This window comes from Fukomys damarensis, unplaced genomic scaffold, assembly GCF_012274545.1.
Source record: "Fukomys damarensis isolate Sample0158 unplaced genomic scaffold, DMR_v1.0_HiC HiC_scaffold_21, whole genome shotgun sequence".
NCBI classification, from domain to species: domain Eukaryota; kingdom Metazoa; phylum Chordata; class Mammalia; order Rodentia; family Bathyergidae; genus Fukomys; species Fukomys damarensis.
The window spans coordinates 17876028-17900728 of NW_022900933.1; the positions used below are offsets into that span (position 1 = coordinate 17876028).

General features: G+C 39.9%; 1 protein-coding gene across 5 annotated transcripts in view; it reads left to right on the forward strand.

Moving 5' to 3' along the window:
* Nucleotides 1-24701, forward strand: part of Ttll5 (tubulin tyrosine ligase like 5) — a 252450-nt gene that overhangs the window by 100038 nt on the left and 127711 nt on the right. For all 5 annotated transcript variants that reach the window (XM_010645542.3, XM_010645541.3, XM_010645544.3 and 2 more), the window contains 7 exons: nt 6806-6963; nt 7804-8110; nt 12461-12581; nt 15813-15959; nt 17291-17394; nt 19923-20050; nt 22540-22938. In XM_010645542.3, the coding sequence (XP_010643844.1) occupies nt 6806-6963; nt 7804-8110; nt 12461-12581; nt 15813-15959; nt 17291-17394; nt 19923-20050; nt 22540-22938 (1364 nt within the window). The remainder of the gene's footprint in view (nt 1-6805; nt 6964-7803; nt 8111-12460; nt 12582-15812; nt 15960-17290; nt 17395-19922; nt 20051-22539; nt 22939-24701) is intronic.

The following is a 24701-nucleotide window of genomic DNA, read 5'->3' on the forward strand; positions in this document are numbered from 1 at the left end:
TCTAGCCAGGTGCAGTATGTTCTTGTAGACGCAACTGCTTGAGGCTGAGGGAGGAGGATTGCTTAAGCTCAGGAGTTCGAGCCCTTCCTGAGCAATTTAGCAACTTAGCAAGATCTTGTCTCAATGAAGTAATCAATCAGACAGTCTACTAGTGTATGAAAAATGAATACAAGTGACTGAGATTTTTCCCTAGTAATGTAAGGTTAGTTTAACATTTATTTTTGAGGGGTTACAGTGTTGGAGACTGAACCTAGGGACCTATCGAGCTGTATTCCCAGCCTTGATTTAATATTTGAAAAACAGTCAATGTAATTCACACTCTGATGAAAGAAACTAAATGATTATTTCATTAGATAATCTCTCCCTGAAAAAAATTATAGCTGATGAAATTCAAAAGATAATTTAATGAGAAATACTGCAAGCTTATCAGGAACCATGTGATAAACGCCTTATGTGAAAACTCTTATCACTATTCCAGACATGGTGGAGCACACCTGTAATCTCAGCTACTGAGGAGGCTGAGGCAGAAGGATCACAATTTTGAGGCCTACCTGGGCAACTTAGTAAGACCTCAAAATAATAACAATAATAATAATGGCCTCAAGATGTAGCTCAGTGGTAGAAGCTTGCCCAGCATGTGGGGGCCCCTGTGTTCAGTCCCCAAGACTGAAAAGAAAATGGGGTAGTGGGAAGGAGCTAACATCACAGCTGGTAAAATATTAAAGTAATTTCCCCCTAACCAGGCAAAGTGCCCATTCTTACCACTTTTATTCACATTCTTCTAGAAGTCTAGGCAGTATAAGAAGATGGGAGAGGGGAGGATAAAAGGCGTATAGATTGGAAAGAGGTAAAATGTCTTGGCATAGTCAAGTGACTAAAAAATCCTAAGACATCCACACAGTAACTGTGAGAACATGCAAGTGCACATGCCAACGTCTTCAAAGATCAGTCTACTAAAATCTATTGTATTTTAATATAGTGCAAGTCAGTAATTGGAAAATGAAATGTAAAATTTTATTTATAGTAGCATCTGAAAATATAAAATGCTTAGGAAGAAAGTTAATATGTTCAACATTGGTACATAAAATGCTACTAATATTACTGAAGGAGATTCAGGAAGATGTGCTAAATAGAGAAATAAGCCATGCTCGTGGATTGATAGACTTTATATTGTTAAACTGTCCATTCTACTCAGATGAATCTGAAAGATCTAGTATACTCATAATCATTATTCTAGTAAATTTTTTATAGAAACTGACCAGCTTTCGGTTGGGACTATTGGAGATCAAACGCAGGACATTCTGTCACTAAACTAAAAGTTCTTTTTATTTCTTTATTCTGAGATGGTATCACTAAATTGCTCAGACTGGCCTTTAATTTATAATCCTCCTGCCTCAGCCTCCTGAGAAGTTGGGTTTAGAGTTGTACACTACTACTTTTAAAATTTATATGAAAATGCAATGGACCTAGAAAGTCCAAAGAATTTGTTATTGTTGTTGTTTTGAGACAGGGTCTCACCATGTAATTCAGGCTGGCCTTGAACTGTGTAGCCTAGGCTGGCCTTGAACTCGTGGCAGTCCTTCTGCCTCAGTCTCCTGAGTGCTGGGAATGCAGGTGTGTGCTACCATGTCCAGATACCAAAGTAATCTTGGATAAGACTTAAAGTACCTAACTTGAATACTACAATGCCATAGTAATTAAAACAGTAGCAGAATGATCTTGAAACAGAATAGAGCCCAGAAACAGACCCACGTTGTTAATTATGTGTGATCGAGATATATTGTGAATTTAAATTTTTTAAAATTTATTACAGCAAAACTTTGCTATTAACCCCCCTCAAAATATTCCCCTCACTTTGAACACCCCATTGATCTTGCCTTTTTCTGAAGCAGCTCTGGAAGTCCTCTTTCATGAATGTCTTTAGTTGCACTGTCATGGCTGTCTTTTTTTTTTTTCTTTTTTCTTTTTTTTTTTTGGTTTTTTGAGACAGGGTCTCATTATGTAGTAGAGACTGACCTGTAGCCCAGGCTGGTCTCGAACTCACAGCGATCCTCCTGCCTCAGCCTCCCGAGTGCTGGGATGACAGGTGTGTGCCACCATGTCCGGCTGTCATGGCTGTCTTGATGTCCTTAATTGATTCAAAACATTTATCTTTCGTGGTCCTTTTGACTTTGGGGAAGAGCCAGACGTTAGACCATGCCAGATTCCATGAATATGATGGATGAGGCCACGCCGTAGTAATGAACTTGCCTTTATGGTGGATGACACTTAGCAGCTCATTCACTGTAGTTTTTATCACACCTCATAAAGACAACAAGAAAACTTCCAGAACTGCTGCAGAAAATGGTAAGAAGGATGAAGAAAGTGTGTTTGAAGTAAGGGGAGTATTTGGAAGGAAGATTACTGGCAATGTGTCTTTTACATTTTTTAAAATTTTAAATATTCAATGTATATTTCAATCATCCCCTATTTGATCAATTGATTTTCAGCAAAAGGCCCAAAGCAATTCAGCGGGGAAAGAAAACTCTTAACAAATGGAGCTAGACCAACTGGATATCATACTTTTAAAAATGAACTGTGAGAGCCGGGGGTTTAGCTCAGTGGTTCTACTGCAAGTTCAATCCCCGGTACCCACACCCCCAAATGAACCGCAACCCTCATCTGCTACAAAAATTAGAGATGATTCATAGTTATAAACGTAAAATGTATGAGGTAAAACTTTGAAATATAGAATACTTTTGTCTTTGTGCTGGGCAAAAGTTTTTTTTTTTTTAAATATGATACAAAATGCAATAAACTAACAAAAAATAAGTTAGATTTCCTGAAGATTAAAAACTTAATCATTGGTACTATTGAAAAAGTGATCATGAGTTGCCAGGTGTGGTGATACATTCCTGTAATCCCAAACACCCTGAGAGGCTGAGGCAGGAAGATGCAAATTTCAGCCCAGCCTAGGCAACATAATGATTTAGAAAGACCCTGTCTCAAGATAAAATATAAATCCATTTTTAAAAGGGGTGGGGATATAACACAGTGTGACAGTCCTGGGTTCAATTCCCAGTATCACAAAAAAGAAAAGAAAAATGATCACATAAACTATAGACTGAGCAAAGATGTGCAGGTATTCCAGAGGGAAGGTACATAGTCAATATGCTCATGAAAATGTGGTTAAAACATTAGTTATCTGAGAATTACAGATTAAAGCCATGATACACCACTAACCACAAAGCAGAATGTCTAAAATTAGACTCACCAAAAGCATCTGTCAGGCAGAGCTAACAGAAGTCTGATAAATTGGCATTAGTGGTATAAACTAGTACAAGGACTTGAGACCAAGAGTCTGGAAGTTTGGTAGAAAGCCTAGCAAATTCCATTCTGAGGTTGTTACCCAGAAAAAATGAAAAGCATAATCACAAAATGATTTGTACAGACATGTTCATAGTAACTTTATTCATACTATTCCAAAACAAGAAACAAGCGAGGTGTCCAAAAAGAAGAGAGTAGATAAACTCTGGGTGTTGTGTCTCATTCAGGCCATGGCCTACTATCCAGCAATTAAAAAGAATGAATATTGACACACGGTAGGCAGATTATGCTGAATGAAAGAAACCTGATTATGCTGAATGAAAGAACAACAGCGTTCACACTAAAGCGTTCAATTGTATAGAGTTTTAAATCATTCAAATCTCACATGATGAAAAATTCAGAGCAATGATTGCATTTAAGGCATTAGAGAAGGATTATCTAGGAAGGGATAGGAGAAGTTTCTAAGATGACAGTAATGTTGGAATTTGACCTATAGCATTTGTACGCATTTATTAAAATTCATTAAATTCACATTTTGTGCTTGAATATTTTACTATACGTAAGTTTGAGGTCACAGAAATTCCTGTAACTGTGAATTCTAAATAATAATGATATGCATGTTGAAACATTAAGGAGACAGTGCACTGGTCTTTGTCTGCACCTCGGAAATGCTTTAAAAATTAAATGGATGGGGCTGGGGATGTAGCTCAGGGGCACTGTGCCTGCTTTGCAAGCACAAGGCCCTGAGTTCAATCCCTGCTACCCCCCCCAAAAAAAAAAAATTAAATAGATTCATTAGTAGATAGAGGATTGGATATATATGTGTGTGATGAGACAAATACAGTAAATACAGTTCATGTAGAAACCAGGTAGTAGTCACCTATACAGATGCTCACTTAGAATTCTTTAAACTGTTCTCTTTAAATATGTTCATAAGAAAATGTTGGAAAAATAAATACGAATAGAGATAGCTAAAAGATTTAACAGGTTATTCATAGAGAATTGAAATATTAATTAAACAGTATTTATGCCATGCTGTCTGTGTGCTGGGCAGGCTTCTAGCATCACAGCTACAGTGATGCACAAGAAAATATAGTCCATGCCCTCAGAGAACTCAGATCCACAGCCCCTAGCATTCCATATCCTCCATCCCTGTGCTGGTTCAGATTTATCTGTTTTTCCACCATCCCTTATCCCAGAGTTGATATTTTAAATATTCATAGAGGAGATTCTTAGTAACATCTCCAGATCTCTGAGCTTTTAGAATTCATACTTTCAGAAGCCTCTTGCAAAGATTTTTGTTGTTGTTGTTTGTTTTTTGGTACCAGGAATCAAACTCAGGACCTTGTGCTTGCAAGGCAGGCGGTGAAACCACTGAGCTAAATCCCTGGCCCTTACCAAGTTTTGAATAATAATTGTCTTTTTAAAAATAATCTCTTTCCTAAGGAATCATGTTCTTGGGTGGCAGAGACACTTTTGTTAATGTAATGGACGTGGTTCATGAACGCACACACTGGGCTTTCATTTATTAGCAGGTCAGTTAACTTTCACCCCTTCAATTAAAATGATCCAAACCATTCAACTATTTTAAATCATGTTAAGTTTTTAAAAGACATGTCTTTGGAAGGAGGAGTGATTGTGAGCATCAGAATAAAAATGTCATGTTTGTCTATACAATTATTAAATTTGACCAAGTTGGCCAGATATTATCAAATAAGTGGTTTGGATGATTTTTAAGTCAAATATTTTTTCCTATATTATTTAATTTTCTAACCATCTAGTTCCATAGCTCTGTGTGTGTGTGGTTCAGTCTTTAGGACTGTAATAAAAAATGGATTTCAATTATTTTTAAAGTTTATCAGTAGCTGAGTGTACAACACTTGCTATAGTCACAGCTGCTTGGAATGCTGAGGCAGGAGGATCACTTGAACTCAGGTGTTTGAAGCCAGCCTGGGCAACTTAGAACCCAACTAAAAAAAAAAAAAAAAAAAAGTAAAGTTTATCAGTAGCTGAGTGTACAACACTTGCTATAGTCACAGCTGCTTGGAATGCTGAGGCAGGAGGATCACTTGAACTCAGGTGTTTGAAGCCAGCCTGGGCAACTTAGAACCCAACTAAAAAAAAAAAAAAAAAATAGTTCATTAATTTGCTTCTCCAGTATCAGTACTCTGCCTAGTCTTGGCTCAAGGCCTTATTCTGAAGAAAAGGCCTCCAGAATATTTACTGTTCACCCTGTCTACCCAGAAGTCCCACTCGGAAAGACCTAAACAAGCCGGGCATGATGGCACACACCTGTGATCCCAACGTTGCGGATGCTGAAGCTGGAGGATTGCCTCAAGTTTGAGGCCAGTCTGAAGTACATAGTGAGTTCAAGGCGAGCTTGAACTATATAGTGAGACCCTGTCTCAAAAAACAAGAGAAAAAGAAAAAGAAAAAAGAAAGACCTAAACAGACTAAAAGACATAACCTTTGCATCTTACTCAGAGACTGAAAACTCCCAGGGGAGGTGGAATGATGCCTTGACTTCACAAGGAATATGCTTTGCATTCCAAAGTGCATTCAGAGATCTTGAGTTAGTGCTTGAGTTCTGAATATGTAGTTTGCCACTGACACGGATCCTTCTCTCTGATCCAGTTACCCAGAACCCTCTTTCTCTTTCATGAGCTGGCTATCTCTGTGTGTCTAGTGGTTGTCTGATAAGTGCCCCAGTTAATTTGTGATTTGTCTTACTTTAGTGCCTCCTGTAGCTGTTAGCAGCCTCTTCTCTCCAACCCACTTCTCACGGGTGACCTGAGTTTGACCTTGTCCTCTGTCCCTGCTTTCCCTTGTCTGGGCCTCTGAGGCTAACTTCTGACCTTGACTCTGCACCTGGAGGCTCTCTGCTGTCCCTCCTGCCTCCTAGAGCTGACTCGGATCTGAATGAGAGCCAGAGCCTTGGCAGATCCTCATGTTGGGGTGCTTGAGACCCCAGTCGTGTTAATTTTTCACTAAGATGCTTCCCCTGTGAGTCTCTGCCCAGTGCTACGTTCTGTATTCACAGATTACACGCTGTCTCCCCGCCTCATCACAGCCTCTGCCAGATCTCAGTTTATTGTATACATTCAAAAGGATATTACACACTTCTGGGTAAATTATGATTAATAGCAATAAAACAAACACCTTTTGCCATCATGCAGCCTAAGAATTAAAATGTTAATAGTATCTCCTAGTTATGTATTCTTTTATAAGGTATTAGTGACACTTTAATAGCCAGTATCACTCAATGCTGAAAGGTATTTAAATGTTGTCTTCAGATAATTTTTGTTCAGATTATTTCACAAATTCAGATAGGCCATTGGTGAGGTTTTACTGTAGAATTTTCTCCTTGGTCAGTCAAACCTTTCAAACTCAACAGCACAGCCATGCCCAATCTCCTGTGTACAGGATCCTGTTGAGCTTAGCCCTGGACTGAAGGAGAGAACTCTCACAAGCTGTAGCTGCCATCTTGTTTCTGCTCTAGAATGACTACTGAAGGAATGCCGGGACTGAAGATAGAGAGTGTGAATTCAAAGGCCAAGCTGCATGCTGCTCTTTACGAGAGAAAACTCCTGTCTCTGGAGGTGCGGAAACGTAGACGACGGAGCAGCAGAATGAGAGCACTAAAGCCAAAATACCCAGGTACCTGCCGGTGACCTTTCACCAAGCTGCATCATCTGGATTCTGCCAGAGCTTCTACTCAAAACTGAATGAGGCAGAACTCTCCTGATTGAGTACACTTACTTTTGTTAGGAATAGTCCTTCTCTCTGAAACTCAATTTTGAAAGGATTATAAAATTTTTAAACCTTTCATTCTATTAACACTTGTGTCGAAGAATAGCTGAGGCACACGTGTTGACGCTCGCTCTTATTCTGCCACTACACAAATTCCCAAAACTCCAGAAATAAGGTTAGCCTAGCTTGCTGGGCTGCTGAGCATTGCCATTGGGATTTGTGATGACCAGGGAAGTCCAGCTATCCTTAAGTGCTGGAAGGTAGAAGTATTTTAGACGCGGGAATTTCTCACACTTCCAGGTCTATTTTTAACTAACTTCTTTTCTTCCTCCATGTTAGTCTCTGGGATTTCATGGGTGGTTCTTGTTCTTACAGAACTCACAAGGCAATGTTGGAGAAAAATAGTGAATGAACATAGGGTAGAAAGCTATTCTCTTGCTTTTGGTAACTCCCAGCAAGGTTGCTTTTCTGAAAACCTGTAACACAATATATAGTTTTCTCTTGGTGGTTGATAGGAGGGTGGTCTTAGGGTGTGAGAGAGTCATTGGTTTAAGAAATGTCAATTCTAATGCAGCTCACTGATAGGTTTTTAAAAATTAGAGGGTGACATGTAATTGCTGTTAATTTTGTGCCTTTTTTGTGGTTTGATTTAGAATTGGGTTTTCACGTGAAAAGATAAAAGGAAGGTATTGGGAGAGAGGAAATTTTAATCCTTTTTCAGCAACATTAGTGATTCTTCACATTTAGTGATTACCCAACCAGCTGAAATGAATGGTAAAACTGAGACAGAGACTGAAGAGGAGGAAGAAGTTGCTTTAGACAATGAAGACGAAGAACAGGAAGCTTCCCAGGAAGAGTGTGCAGGGTCTCTTGGAGAAAATCAAGGCAAATTTGCACCCTTGTTGACTGTTGGGATAGAAAATTTACCCAAAGAAAATTCTGTGGAAGTTCCTGAGTGGAATAATAAAGGTGAACAGTGCTGCAAGATTGAGACTCAGGAGCCAAAGCCTAAATTTAACCTGATGAAGATTCTGCAGGATAATGGGAATCTAAGGTAAGGTACCCTTTGTAATCATAGTAGTAAAGCTGAGACTAGCTAACTTGTCTAACTTGTCCTATGTACCAAGTACTGTTTTAATGATTCCACAGTCCTCTCCACTTAATACTCACAGAAGTCCTATGAATTAGTGACTACTGCAGTTAGACGCTGCTCTTGTAAAGAAACTGAGAAGCTGAGTAAGTCGTCCACGGTAGACCCACACTCCAAACCCAGGTCTCATTGGCTTAAGAATGTGTGGTGGGCACTAGTGTCGGTCATCAGGAGCGTAAAGTGATGGAGACAAGGTGCTCAAACAGCTTGTCATTTATTATGGGAGACCCTGAAAGAACTGAGGCTCTGACCCCCATAGGAGTAAAGTGCTCTTAGGACACAGAAATCGGAGTATGATAAGAAGACTGAAAACTGGATGTTGGTAGATCATAAAGAGCCTTAATGGGGAAACTGGAGGTTTGTTGTTGTTGTTGTTTGGGTTTTAGGTTGTTTTTTGTTTTTCCTGGATGATTGTTAAGCAGATGTACCAAAAAGTTACATAATGTTTTAAAAAGTAAATTTGGGCTGCATTGTGGGATAGTGCTTGATGCGCAAGAAACTAAAGGCAGAGAGGTGAATTAGGGACAGCTGTGTAGGCATTGACAAGAACAGTGGCTGTAGGGATGGAAAAATTGAGATGGACTGAGGAAATTTGGGAGGAAAGTTGACAGATGGGGTGTTCTACTTGAGGCGCCTGAGTGATGCTGTCGGCCAATACAGGGAGCATAGGATTGTTTCATGATAGAAACTAGGGGTTCCCTTTGGGACTTAACAAGGTGGAAGTGCTCTGGGCTGACCAGTGAAAGTATGGTTTTTCTTTCTGTCAAGGCTGAACAGGATGACACAGTTAAAAGTTAAAGCCTTTGATGTGGATGAGACTGTTGGTTCCATTTAACTTAGCAAGCATAAACAAGGAGAAAAGAAAGAGATTGAAGTCTTGGGAAAAACCACTATTTAATGAGTAGGTCAGTAAAAAGACCTAGAAATAGCAGGTAGCATAAAAGTGGGAGGGAGTAGTATGGTAAAAGCTACAAGATGAGAGTTTCAAGTGTGTAGAGTATCCCAGATTCCCAAGTTAGGATAAGGAGTGAAAAGATTCCTGGATTTGTAACCTAGGAAAGACTGTGTGGATGAAAGAACAATTGTGAGCTGAAGAAATAAAGAAGCAAGTGTGAAGTAACTTTTTCTGAAGATTTTGGCAATGAAAGGAAGATAAGAAAGCATGAGAGAGAAAACCAGCTAAGAGGAAGTGATTTTAAAAAATAGGGATTCTGGAGCTTATTTATAGACTAAGAGGGAGGGCTTGGTGGCCAGAGGATTAGAGTTGCAGAAATGGATATATTGGGAGAGAATGAGTCCTAAAGGAAGGTGGCAAAAGGAAAGAAAGGACTATGGGATAAGTGTGGTAAAGGAGAAGTTGTAGAACAAGGACGTTTGGTATTTATGCATGATGGCCTTTATTTTCAAAATTAGGGGCTGGACCTTACACCAAGATCTGGAGTGTGACAATGGGCCATGGGACGATAGCGTCGGACTATGAGAATGAGAACAGGTCCCCATTCCGTCAGCACGCCTGAGCCCAGGTCTTTTTAGTGCTTCTAGCTGGCTGTATGACTGTAGGCAAGTCAGAGAGCTTCCCTAGTTCTCAGTTTCCTTTTCTGTCAAGCCAAGGTACAGAGCAGATAGGGATTTTCCAATCTATCTCATGGAGGGAAACAAACTTCCAGTGAATTGAAAATAGAATATTTGGGGCCGGGGATTTAGTTCAGTGGCGCTGCGCCTGCCTGGCAAAGTGCAAGTTCCTAAGTACTATTCCCAGTACCGAGAGAAAAAAGAAAAAAGAATATTTGAAAAGTACTGGACTGTATTCTGAGTTCCTTTCCAGCTAAACATTCTCCCTAGCCATGATAGAAATAAATTATTTTTCATAAATCTTAAGGATCTCACTTTCAATGAGTAAACTGTTGTCATTGCAGGGCATATTAGTATAAATCAGCAGCTTTCAGACTGTGTTTCCCGAAGCTGCCCATTGTCCATGGGGAATCCCAGTGGCCCCAAGAGCCCCCAGGGAGAGACAAGGCAAGGGTTTGAGACTGCAGGCACAGACCCCTTGTGTGTGTCATATGCTGAGGACTGTTGTATGCAACCTGTTGGTTTTTAAAAACAAATTCATTTTTATGTATTCATGAACGTCCAAACTTTTGGCTTGCCTGGGTCTCGTGGAGTGGAAAGGAATTATCTGGGGCCACATAGGAAATATGTAATATAGGTAACATATATAAGTAACAAAACTTTTTTTGGGGGGTGGTACCAGAGATCAAACTCGGGGCCTTGTGCTTGCAAGGCAGGTGGCAGAACCACTGAGCTAAATCCCCGGCCCTCATTCATTCATTCATTCATTCATTTATTTATTTATTGGTACCGGGGATTGAAATCCCAGGCCCCCTCTTTTATTTTTTTATTAAAAATTTTTTTAGAAAAGTGGTGCTGAATATGATAGCACATGCCTGTAATTCTAGCACTCAGGAGACCAAGGCGGGAGGATTGTGAGTTCAGTGCCAGACTGAACTATATAACAAGACCTTATCAAGCGGGGGAGAAAGAGGTCAAGCAGCCCACAGGCAGCAAGCTGTGTATGCCTGAAGTCATTCTACTTTCCCTTTCGTTTCAGAGGAGAGAGTTGTTTATTGCAGATGACTAGCTGACCCACTCCTTTGAGACAGTCTCAGAATTAATATCCCAGGGATCTCTTCAGTAAGATTTACAGAAATGAAAACTCAGTACTTTTACAATCGATTTGCAATAGAACAGTGTTTGGAAAGCTCAACTTAGGAGCAGTAATTCCTGTATCCAAAAGACCTTTACATTTCGGTGTAAGGGGGCCAATCCATGCGGTTGAATATTCAGCCACATTGGAGCTATCTAAAGCACACCGTTTCCCATTTGTTACAGTGCTTGTTAATTTGTTGACCGAAGTGAAGGATTTTTAAATTTTATTTTAACTTAAAAATCAGTTGTTGTGAAAGTGTGGAGTTTGTGTAAACAGTCATGGTAGAAGTATTATACACTGCCAGGTCAACAAGAATATAATTGTCTTTGCTATCATTTGGAAATACAAATTCACATTGTGCTCCCTCCCATAAACCATCCCTGTTAGTGACAAAGATCTGGCCTTATTGGAGTTCGTGTTCCGAGGCTGTTATGCATGAAACTCCAGAGTAAATGGCCTCCCTAGCCCGACTCCACTGCCTCCACTCCTCTGGCACAGAGAATTTAGACCAGGACCCTCTTAGGAGTTCCAGTTTTCCCTGGACAGATCCTTTGTCCAAACCTTGGGGGAACAGTAAGTAGAAAGTGTTCAGTGATTGTATGTGTGAGGATTGTAAACAAAGTTTGTGTTGGGCCCCAATCTTCGCTGATGTCATTTTGGCTGCAGTGTTAACAGAAGGCCGATCAGCTGAAGTAACCAAAATCTTGCCTGAAAGAAAACAGATCCGCCACACTTAGCAGCTAAAGTGAAAATCATCAACATCTCTCTGGTACCTCTAACTTTCAAACTATACATTGATCAGATTTCCTTGTTTGCAAGCTAGACCACCAGGCAGAAGATAGATGCATTCTTCAGTGATGTTGCTACAGCTCTTTCCACCGGGCCTAACGATTTTCTTCTTCCCACTGAACATCTGGGCTCGTCCCAGCCAGTCTGTTTATCTCCGCCAAGCTCTGTTGGACCTCATTCATTTGTTCTGCACTCCAGCCACTCCCGACTTGTAGTTGAGAAAAGCATGACCTTAAAATTTGGTCTCAAAAGTTCCTTTGTAGGATTTATCTGTTTCCTGCTTTGGAGGCTTTTGCACACTAGAAATATTAGTTGCCATAGCAAAACCAGTACTTTTGTACTATCTGATCAGTATGTCGTTCAGGGCCTCCAATCCAGGAAACTCTCTCCTCATTACTACAGGGTGTCTTATGAAGACTCAGTCCTGTCCATTCTCCCAAGAAGGTTGTTAAGAAATTCAAAGAGATAACACGATGAGTAGATAACATGAATTTCTAGTCTTGCTTTTTTCCTGTGCTAATAATGCAAAAACAAGTGTGACTCTCCATCTTTGATTTTTTTCAATAGGACAAAAAATTTTTAACCTCATGTACTAATTCGAATGGTTCTTTTATTCAGTGAGTGTGTGATAGGCTTCATGCTCCTTAGCCATCCTAATAGAAGAATCCTGAAAGGCCACTTTGAGAAAGAGAGGTGCACATTTGGAAGGCTCGCCATTCTGTCTCGTAACAGTATGTTGTTTTGGATTTCTATAGCAAAGTGCAGGCCCGAATAGCATTCTCTGCCTATCTCCAGCACGTTCAAACTCGCCTGACAAAAGACAGTGGAGATCAGACGTTCAGTGCCAGTTGGGCTGCCAAAGAGGATGAACAGATGGTGAGGCTCTCCTCATTGGAAACCTTTGACTTTTCCTTTGTCTCTCTCCCCCTCTCTCCTCTTTTCTATTAAAAAGCAATATATTCTGGTGAAAGAATTATTGCACAGTAAAGTTTCTAGATTTCTCTTACTTTAATGTGTGATGCAAAGAAAATCTTTGATCTGGAGCCGTGTTCATTACACCATGAAGGGAGGGCATCATTTATTTCACCCTGATAGGGAAAGTGATTACTCACTGGATGCTAAGCCCTGTGCAAAGCCTCCCAGAAGAATAACAATTTACAGCCTTTTCTTAAGCAACTTCGCATTTTATTAACTCTCTAAAGTGGGAATCATCATCTCCCTTTTACAGACAAGGAAACAGAGTCGGAGAAGAACTAGGCCTGGTTTTCCACAGGTTGTATGCAGTAAACTGGAACTTGAACCCAGATGTTACAGTTGGACATGACTTGCTCTTCCTTTGTTTCTGCGTGGCGCAGGTGTTTATTTTCTCTCCTGAGAAGCACATTAGCCATTTGAAGGTCAACCCCTTGTCATAGGCCCTTTCACAGTACACAGTCCTCCAATTTGACATTTTTTTCTTTACTAGTAATAACTTTATAAAATTCTTATACATTACTGGAATCAAACTTGTATGATCATTTTGACCTTGTATCAGTTATTTATAGGATGGCTTTTCTGTTTTGAATCAAAATGACAAAGATCTTCATGCTCTTTGGTAGGGTCAGAGCTTATAGAAGAAGCTGAAGCCCTTACGTAGTCTCTTCAACAACAGGGATCTTCCACCAAAATGAGAGGGACCCTTAGGTCTAAGAAAGATGCATCCTTTACCTCACTCAATGGTGACCCTACTCATTTTTAGTGCTCACTGTATAAGAGGCAAGTCTGTGTGAGAGGCAGCTTATGAAAACGTGTTGGTTATCCCAGAAAACAACTTGTGAATTTAAAGTAGGCGATACAACTCCGAGATAAACCTTGTGCATTGTGAATAATCCTTCAACCATCAGTGGAAAATGTTAGCTCTGCTCTTTCCAAGTGGAAAATTGAGACTGCTTTTTTGAGAGTCAGTTTGTCTGCTCCTCTGTGAAAAAATTATGTTTTAATATAGCAGTTTAAACCACTCTACAATAAAGACGGCAGAGTAAAACTAGGAAATCCAACCCTCTGGTTATGAGGCTGTTCCCTTTATGCTGGAATAAATTGGCTCCACAGGACAATGAACTAAAATTCAAGAGGGAAAGAAATAGCTTAAAAGAGAATAACCACAGCAACAGCTAGCTTAAAATTTACAGAGGATTTCCATAGGGCTCTTTGTAAGAGTGTGGGATCAGGGCCAGGGATTCAACTCAGTGGTTCCGCTGCCTGACTGGCAAGCGCAAGGTCCTGAGTTCGGTCCCCAGTACCAAAAAAAAAAAAAGAATGTGGGATCACCACTGCAGAACTTTAATACCATTTCTGTGACTTCCTCCTTGTAAATGTATGTAGAGAGCAAACTCTGACCCAGTGGATTTGCTTATGAGGAAGGTAAATGTAGAGTGCCCTTTCTGGTCCAGGGTGGGATTAAAGATTCTTTATCTCATAACAGCAACAGAAGGTCCCCAGATCCATCATTGGCATTGTGTTTATGGAGCAACAATCTCTTTAAGGTCTTGTTCCTAAAAAGTCTTTTCTGAAGCATTTTTTATGCTTAAAAATAACCTGATAGTATCTTTTCAGATTTCAAAATGTTTTCCTTCCATCATGAGTTGTATTCTTTCTTTCCCCCTTAATGACCTCCCATTAAATGGTGCCCTCCAAGCCGCGCATGGTGGCGCACGCCTGTAATCCCAGCACTCAGGAGGCTGAGGCAGGAGGATTGCTGTGAGTTCAAGACCAGTCTGGGCTACATAATGGGTCCCAGGTCAGTCTCAACTGCATAGTTGAGACCCTGTCTCAAAAAATAAAAAAATTTTTTAAAAAAGCTTCCTTATCTTTGGGAGGGGGAAAAGGTCATTAGCCTTCAAAATACTGGAATAGTTCTTTCTTTTCCATTATCAAGCTCCCCTCTCCCCCTTTTCTTTTATTTTTCTGTTTTTGGCTATACTAGGGACTGAACCCTAGTGCAAACTGAGTTGTATTCCTAGGTCTTTTTAAATTTTTTATTTGAATATTGATACAGGGGCTTATTAAATCGTTAAGTTGCTCAGGCTGGGTTCACACTTTCAGCCCTCTTGCCTCAGTTTTCCAGAGTGCTGAGATTACAGGCATGCACCATTATATCCTGCCTTATCAAGCTTTTTAAATGAGTAGTTTCTACTGTTTACCTGTATTCTTCATTGCCCATGAATTTCTTCATGTTCTCCTTCTATTCTGTGTACTGAAAGTGTCCTCTTGAAAGCATCCTCTGAATGGCCATATCCAGGGCCTCATCGTGGTCAGGGTCCTTTCTGCCTCCAGCTTCTTGGAGGCCTTTGACAAGGATGGACTCTTTTGCTCCTTGGTCTCCACAACATTGTTATGCTTCTAATACTCCTGCCATGCTTTTTCCTGATTCTTCTCTGTACTATGTGTAAAGCTTGGCCAGCATAGCCGGGACCTTCTTCTGGGACAGGACTCACTCTGCCTTCAGAGCACGCACCATGTCTGGGGGCAGCATTGCAGGTGGGTGGGAGCAGCAGGTGGCCTGGAGGGAGATGGGCCGGTGGTGCTAAGTGTCTGTACATATGGATATTTCTGTATTCTTTTTCTGCTTTCTCATCTTTGAGAATTTCATTGGCTCTCTAGTTTCTACTACCTGTCTTTGAAGGTTCCCTTCCCTAAAACACTGTAGCTGATTGCCTTTTTAGAAGCCATACCTGCTCTTTGAATGGTGGTAATTCCATTTGCATATGCATCCTAGTACTTTTATAACCACTGTCTTATTACATGGTTACGTGCATACATATTTGATTTGAATTTTGTATTGCTATCTTTTTTTTGGGGGGGGTACTGGGGATCGAACTCAGGACCTTGCACTTACCAGGCAAGCGTGGTGCCACTCAGCTATATCCCCAGCCCATAATTTTCTAATTGTCAGCTTTTGAGAATAAGATTGTTCTGTTTTATCATTCTACATTCTTCTTACATCTAACATGTTTGCTCATCAAAATACATAATGCATCTCTTTTCACATCTGTTTAACCCCATCGTAGCTTGTCTTCTGATGCTAAGATAATCCCTGTTTTCTTTCCTCTGTGACTGTTTAATTTTTAGGAGCTGGTAGTTCGTTTCCTCAAGAGAGCATCAAGTAACCTCCAGCATTCACTGAGAATGGTATTACCCAGTCGACGATTAGCTCTTCTAGAGCGGAGAAGAATCCTCGCCCACCAACTAGGTGACTTTATCGTTGTGTACAACAAGGTAAGTCATTCACCTGGTCATCTTGTGCCTTGAATTGCCCTGCACTGTTGGAAACAGGGTGGATACTGCTTCCTTTCTCTAGCATACCATCCCCAGTGCATTGCTGTTAAAGGGAGTGGGACCTCCCAAACCACAACCCGAGGGTCTGAAAAGCTACTCATTGTGAGCAGGCCTAGTTGCCATACTTAACTTTTTTTTTTTTTTTGCTACCCGGGATCGAATTCAGGACCTTGCGCTTGCAAGGCAGGCAGCGGCACCACTGAGCTAAATCCCCAGCCACTTAACTTTTTTTTTGAGACAGGATCTTGCTGTGTAGTCCAGGCTGGCCTTGAACTCATTATGTATCCAAGAGTGGCCTAGAACTCATGGTGATCCTCCTGCCTCAGTCTCCTGAGTGCTGGGATCATAGGTGTGTGCCACCACGTCTGACTCATAGTTAACTCTTACCAAAACACATGGCATTCCTTTGAGCTCTGCTACACCTGGGATGAATCCTAGCCTACGTGCATCTCTATCGTTGTTATATATATAGACAATGGTGAGATGAGCATTTGAGAGCAGATTTGAACTGTGAATTTACTATGGTGACATAATCTTTTTTCTCAGTGACTTAGACTTGCTTTTCTGAAACATTTTATGCAGAGCATCATTTTATAATCGAGCCCAGAAAATGCGCTGTTTAGTTAGAAGTTTTGCAAAGTATCTTATATCCAGGAGGCTCAGAATACACTGAAAAGTATTATTTTGGGGGGTGCAAAGTGTGCTTAGTTTGCAGTAGAAAAAGCTAAGGCCTGAAAAGTTAAATGGCTTACACAAGTTGCATGGAGTGGTTAGTAGAATACCAGCATGTTAAACCCATGCCTGTGATTTACTCTAGATCTGTTGAGAATTCTATTATATCTTACATAAGTAAAGCATTTATTCAGTTTGGAAGCTGGTAGGACAGAATCTTTCAAGACCTATTTTTTCCTCTTCTAAATGGCAACAAAATACTGTGTCTGTTAAAGCCACATGTGTGATCACAGTTGTTACTAAGCTACTTGCTATAAAAAGTTCTTTTTTCAATGGGCTATGTGAGTAGAAAGTAAAAACATGATAAAAATTTACATTTACTCTGCAACTGATACTTGGGAATTTCAAAACATCTTATGAAATTATGACCAGAGGCAATATATATCAAGTTTGTAGGTGGCAAAAGTACATGGAAGAAATAAATGTCATTGCAAGAAGGACCACTTAACCCTAGAGTAGTAAAAACAAATTATGAAGTGTTCATTTATCAGGAGTCAGTTTCATCTCTTTGTTTTTCTCTGGGCTTGGACTTTGGATAGGAAACAGAACAAATGGCTGAAAAGAAATCCAAGAAGAAACTTGAAGAGGAAGAAGAAGATGGGGTGAATGCAGAAAACTTTCAGAAGTTCATCAGGCAAGCAAGGTAGAAGCCATACTTGATTAGTAGAAACCGTCCAATTCTGTCTTCCATACTGATCACTGAATGCCCAGCTTTCTCCTGTTCTTAACACGTGGATATGAGTGAAATCACTCTCAAAAGGAGAAAAAGTTTCATAGGCTTGGCCTTTCCATATCTCAGCCAGTTATGTTGCTGTTGTCATGGCTTCAGTTATCAAAACACTGCTGCTGGGTGTCTGGGCTGTAGTTCTAGACAGCCTTCAAAGTACACAATACTCAAAGTACTGAGAGAGCCTTTGGAAATGTAAAGTTAGAAGCTTCCAGTGTTTACTGGATCTGAATTTATTCCTGACCTACTGATGCTATGGAGATGACCAAATTTTGCCTACATTGAGTGGGTTGAGGAATTGGCAGTTTCTCAACGCTATGAAGGTTACGCCTCATTTATATAAAACAGAGCAAATTCTTCATGCTTAGGGTTAATGTTTAGGAACTGGAAATCGCAGAATTCAGGTCCCTATCTTGATACGAGATGGCTCTGTTATTCTGTCCACTGACATTATATTTCCAAAGGAAGAGAGAGCCTAGGCACTTAATTTAACATTTTGTAAAACTTCATAGTGAAGGACTTTTTAAAATTAGAGTGTTGTATAAAACTTCTAAAATAAAGGACAAAGCAACTGCAAAACCCCATTAACTAGGTTTCAGTAATCAAATTCACAGTGGGAAAAAAATGTCAACTGTCTGTCATTTGTGAAGTTCAATAAGGTGGTGGCTTACTCAGTATAATATAATTGTTTAATACCTTATACAGACTTTACTGTAGCTTCAGCACATTGTTCTTAAATGTACAGCAAGCAAATACATCATTTTGTAGAAGTTCTAAAATTGTATAGTGCTCCTTTGTTTACATTCTTGGATCTTGAGTAATATGACTGATTAAGTATAGAAACAAAGCAAGAAACAGTTTCTCACATCAACATTATAAAATTAGAAAAGGAAAACAAAACTAAATTATGTCCAGAAAATAGCTCTAATTACCGGTTCCTCACAGAGATTGCCAAAAAACCATTTGGTAAAAACAAACCTTTAAAAAATGATGTTTATCTACCTAGCAGTCTTAACTGGACACTAAAAATTAACCCTATATACTATATAAACTGTTAACTAAATAAAGATTTGGAGATAAAAATCATTGGCTTGGATTTACTATTGATTTTGGATTTAGTATTGATTGCTGAAAAATATTTGGTAGTAGCAGTTCTTGTATTTAGTTAGGGCAAGGACATGTATACCTTCATCAGGGATGGCAGATTCAAAACACCTGTAGGAGCCAGGCAGGAAGTCATAAATGACAAAGTGGGCAGAGGATAAGATAGGTGTAGAGCAGCCTATTTTGACCCACTATGTCCTTTTCCTTTCTGAAAAGGTATTCTTTCTGCAAAGAGCCAAATAAAACCCAGTGCCAGGCAGAGCAGCTGTTCCTCTTGTAACCTCAGCTTTAGATCTGTTGTAGTTACTTGAAGTTCTTATCTTGCATCACTTAACTACTCTGGAGACCTTGGGGTTCGGTTTGAGACTCACAGAGGTGGTCCTGTAGGTTCTCATCGGCATGTGTTCTGAGGATGGATATAGGTCCTTTGCAGTAATGTAGGCATGCTGCACTTACTTGAAGGTCACCTATTCGGAACATGGCCGAGTTTCAAGAAAAAGGCCATATAGAAGGGCGTGCAGATGTAATGGAAACCATGCATGATGTGTGTACTGGAGGAGGGGTCCCTTAGATGTTCATTTATTTCATATATTTTCTATTTTGTAAATCTCATGATAGCTAATAATCTCAGTAATATGAAGTGGCCTTAGAGACCATCTACTGTATTCTTCTAAGTGGGTCGGAAACTCTTCTGAGATCACACTGGTGGGTCTCTTATTTCAGACATAGGCAATGAAAATGACTAGTGGCTGTTTTAGTGAAGTACTTCAGTTGTCTAAAACTAGGGTAGGTAGGCAAACAGGAAAGGACCAGGTAACAAATATTTCAGACTCTGTGGACCATACATATTCTTTTTTACATATTCTTTGTAGTATACGTAAAATTCTTAACTGGGTATCATACAGAAACAGGTCACTATTCAGTTTTGGCCACAGTCGATAGTTTGGTGACTCGACCAAGAGTGAGGCTGTACAGGAGAACTTCCTGTGGGTGACTACTGAGGACCTGAAATGTGTCTACTTTAATTCAGGAAAATAACCTTCCACTTTATTTAATTTTAATATTTCAATTTGAATAGTCTCATATGACTAGTGGCTGCCATACTGAGCATTGCAGATCTAGAAAATTCCCCAAGAGATGAATAAAACCTTATGCTTTAGCTTTTCTAGCCTGCTTCCATTTACATTTTCTTTTTAACAGTCTAAGATTGATGAAGAATTTTCAGGTTGTGCCTCTCGGTTTTCCCTTTTCCCACTTACTCAGTTTGCATAATAAAACCTAGTAGAAAGATTTTCCAGAACAGCTTCCTGTGCTGACCATAGTTTTTCTTCTTATTTCAGTGAAGCTGAGCTGGAGGAAGCACTGACTTTTTATACCCAAAAAAACAAATCTGCAAGTGTCTTCCTGGGGACTCACTCTAAACATTCCAAGCACAGCCAGACATTTTCTGATAATGGGGCAAAAGGTGGTAAGTGTGCAGATCCATTTGTGAAAAACTGAGAAGTCAAGAGGAGAGTCAAGATGATGTGCTGGCTGAGCACTGGTAGTCTCCAAGGTGGTGAAACTTTCCAGTGTGGGCTGGGGAGGGAAATGGGGATAGCACTTTTTGTCCTAAAAGCAGAAAAGGGGCATGATCTTTTTTCCACGACAATTAACAACAGAGAGCTAGTCAGGAAAAGCTACTACTAGCTAATATTTAGTGAACACTTATCTTACTATCTACTGGACTTAATTTTATATTTTTTTACTTCCAAAAAATAGTAGGCACTATTTTAAAACTGTTCTACGTTAGGCACCTTGTTGCTAGTGATACAGTGACCAGAACTATCATAGCCTTTGACTCCATGAAGTTTATTACCCAGGGAGTGGAGTTAGGTGATTGCAAGTGGTCGGTGGAAGCGCTGCAAAGCTCCTATGACGGTGTTGAGAAAGGGAGGCTGAGGAATTCTTACAGTGAGGGTAGGATAGAGGAAAGTGGGCTGACTTGGGAAGGTAGGGCCCACATGGCATTCACACTATGACTTCAGTCCTGGTGCTACTGGGACAGCCCGAACAGTATGCACCGCACGGCAGCACCCTTTTGTGGGATGGGTCATTTGAAATTCTAGGGTTTGTGTATTAATGACTGCCTTGATATTGCAAATATCTATACCTCTTTATCCTTAGAATACCTGTAAATAGTAAGAAGGCCTCAATCAAGGAAGCAGCATTTGATAGTATTGTTTGGACTCATTTCAAACATGTACAAATGCTGATGGTGATGGGCAAGACAGAATTCACATGTTCGTATTCTTTGACTCTGAACGTCGATATGTAAAATAGCCTAGTTTTGTATGAATCTCCTCCTTGATAAGGATTTTGGAGTATTTCCCTAAGTATATGATTACTTCTGGCTGCTCTCTTTGAAAAGTCCATCCATGGTAGAAAAATGATTTATTACAGTGGAAATATATTAGAGTGATTTGGTATGATTGACTTTACTATCTCAAGTAAAAATGAGGTATTTAAGATACAGAGCCATTGTATCACCCAGGTAGTATGCCAACAAATCGTGAGTTTGCTTTTTGTATCTGCCATGCTACATACATGTTATGACTTCTTGGCTGAAGCAGGCACCGTCAGCTGACTGGATCTCTTGTCCCCCTCAGTCTGAATTCCTGGCAGATACATCTGACTGCCTTTATTACCTTTTTCCAGACATGTCCTAGCTTGGCGGCAGTGCATAAATGGCTGCCTTGGTTGAAGTATCTTTCTCTAGCGTAGTTATGTGGATCCGTGATTGGGACTAGCTGAGAATCAGTTTTGTTCTTCTTTTACCTTTTTTAATTAGTATTTTTGGGGGGTACATAATAAATGCATTCATTATTTTTTTGGTACAAATACACATCACAGCTAGATCTTTTCTTGCAGCACTGGGGATTGAACCCAGGGCCTTGACTAGAAGCTACATCCCAGCCTGTTTTATTTTTTATTTTGGGACAGGGTCTTGGTGAGTCACTGAGTTGCCCAGGCTAGACTCAAACTGATCCTTCTGCCTCAGCCTCCCAGAGTGCTGGGATTACAGTTGTGCACCACCACACCTGGCTACATCTGTTTTGTTTTTGTTTTTGTATTCTGCCTCCCTTTGATTTGGTTGCCCCTTCGGCAGGCTGTGGGTGTGACAGTCATGGGAAGTGTGGTGAGATGTGCAGTGTTTCCCAGCATTGATTAGTACCTGTGTTGTGTTTGTGGGAGCACAATTACAGTTTTGATTGGAAAAGAGCCTAAACTCAGTATTTCTTTTTTCTTCTTTCGGATCATCCTGAGACGATGCAAGAAGTAAAAATAAAGCATCCCAAACGCCAACAGGCAACAGAAATTCACTCTTACAAATTATCTTGTGAGTGATTTCAACTTAGCTTTACTTAGATGTGCTACTCTCTGATGAATCTTAAAAGAAAACACTAGTCATCCAGTAGTAAATGTTTATAAAGCATAGAACATTTCCCCAAAGAAGTTCCCTTTCTTTGTTCTGCCTTTTCCCTTAGAAGTTCCTCTTAACTGCTCATTACCTACTCTCCTTCCAAAGAATTTTTCCATTGTCTTGGGAAATTACTTTCTTTTTGCTTAGAAGGATGAAAAGAAGAAGGAGAGGAAATAGGTGTTGCTCACAGAAACAAGTCCTGCTATCCTCTAACATTTGTAAAACATGTTTCCTCACCTTTGTAGAGGTCGCTCCAAGTCTATCTCTTAGAAATAACTCAAAATAAACTGAAACTTCTATTGGCAGGTTGTGTCCTAATAGGCAAAATTAAGTTCATGGTGAGTAATCATTAAAGTTTGTACTTTTCTTGATTTCTGTGTCAGGGTAAGATTATTTTGTTGTTTAAAAAAATGTTTATGTTTTAGAGATTATATGTCCATTTCTCCTAAAGTGATCTGTTTTTGTTCTGTCTTGTTTTGTTCTTGTTTTAATAGGATTTACCACCTCAGCAGAAAAAGAGGCTAAATTAGTCTATACCAATTGTTCCTCTGCTTCTTTCTCTGTTCCTGCCGCTGCTCTTCCACAGAAAATTCCCAACACCCATTTGTCATCCGTTACAACCTCTGCCCTCTCTCTTGGTCTTGGCCACCATCCTTCCTTGTCTCACATTCCTCCAGCTATTCCCAGCATGCCTCACCAGCCAGCCATTTTACTTCACCCTGTCCCTGATCGTGCTGCTCCTTCCATACATCCTGGCACACAGAATGTACCAAGCCCCACTGGCCTGCCACGCTGTCGATCAGGCAGTTACACCATTGGTCCCTTCTCCTTTTTCCAAAGTGCTGCACACATCTATAGCCAGAAACTGTCTCGTCCCTCTTCAGCAAAGGCAGGTGAGTGCAAATATGAGAGGCAGCCTGCAGCGTGGGCTCCTCCTCAGCCTCAGGGAAGAAAAAAATGCCTTCCTTTGCCTTTTCTTTTGGAGGGTAAAGGGACATGCTGCATTGTTCTGCTGTGACTAAAGAAGAGTCTTGTATTTTGTCCAGCAGCATTCATTCCTTGAGACATCTATATAGGACTTCTTTCAGGTGCTGCAGAGAAAGAATTATGGCAAGGCTTCTATTTGGTCAGTGCCTTTAGTCAGATTTCCCACACAGATAATCCTAGAGCTGTGTGCATTTTCTCATTCGAGTAGGCATTCTGATGTTATCCAGATTAGCCTTTTTTATTTTTTTAATGCATGTAATGTCAAGAATGATCTGAATAAATAAAGAATTCTTGGGCTGGGGATTTAGCTCAGTGATGCCAGGCCTGCCTCACAGGTGCAAGGTCCTAAATTCGATCCCTGGTACCAGGGGGAGAAAAAGAATTCTTAAAATAGGATGTTTGATTTTATATGAACTCAGTCAAGTCCCCCTGTCCTTGTTTGTTTTGTTTTGTTTTAGTACTGGGAATCCTACCTAGATCCTTACACATGCTAGGCGAGTGCTGTACCATTGAGCTGTATCTCCAGGACCCCTCCTTTTTAAAAACAGTTTTATCGAGATATAATTCATGTTAATAAAATTTACCCCTTTAAAGTATACATTATAGTGGTTTTAATATATTTACAGAGTTGTACAAACAATGCCACAGTTTCAACATCCCTATAAGAAATCCCCTTCCTATTAGTAGTCACTGTTTCTTCCATGTATTAGTCCCTGGCTTATCTCTGTTTCTTCAGATTTATCTGTTCCGGACATTTTATATAAGTGAAATCATGGAATGGGTAGTCTTTGTGACCTGTGTCTTTCACTTGACATCATGTTTCCCAGGTTCACTCGTACTGTAGTGTGTTACACACTTCATTCATTTTATGGCTAAATAATGTACAATTTTATCACCAGTGAAGGAGGGTTACAATTTCTCCACATTCTTGGTGACACGTAATGTCTACTTGATTTCACCCGTCCTAGAGGATGAGAATTAGAGTCTGTGTGTCTGTATATTTGTATTTCCCTATGGCTTTTGATGTTGAGCATCTCTTTGTGTGCTTTTTTCTTTTTACTTTTTGCTTTTTTTCGTCTGTTGTTTTTGGTTTTTTGGTTTTTTGGGGTTTTTTTTGTTTTTGTTTTTGTTTTTTGGTTAGAGCCTTGCTATGTAGTTCAGGCTGGTCTTGAACTCACTATGTAACCCAAACTACCCTCAAACTCAGCAATTCTCCACTTCAGCCTCCCACGTGCTGGGATTACAGGCGTATCCGCCACAGCTAGCGTATGTGCTTTTGACTATTTATATATATTTGATGCAGAAATGTCTGTTCACATTCTTTACACATTTTATATTGAAACTTTCGTCTTTTATTGAGTTGTAAATATTCTTTATTCTGTATACAAGACTCTTGTCAGATATATGACTTAAAAATATTTTCTCCCTATCATTGGTTATCTTTTCACTTTCTGGAATCTTAGCTGTTTTAAGAGATTTTTCTTTTTTCTTCTAGTTTTGGTATCATAGTTTGTCAAAGTATTCTCTAACTCAAGGTCACAAAGATTTCTGTGTAAGCTTTTTTATAAGAGTTTTGTTAGTCTCTTACATTTTGGTCTTTATCCATTTTTGGTTATTTTTATGTATGATGTGATATAGGGAATCCAAGTTCTTTTTTTTTTTTTTTTTT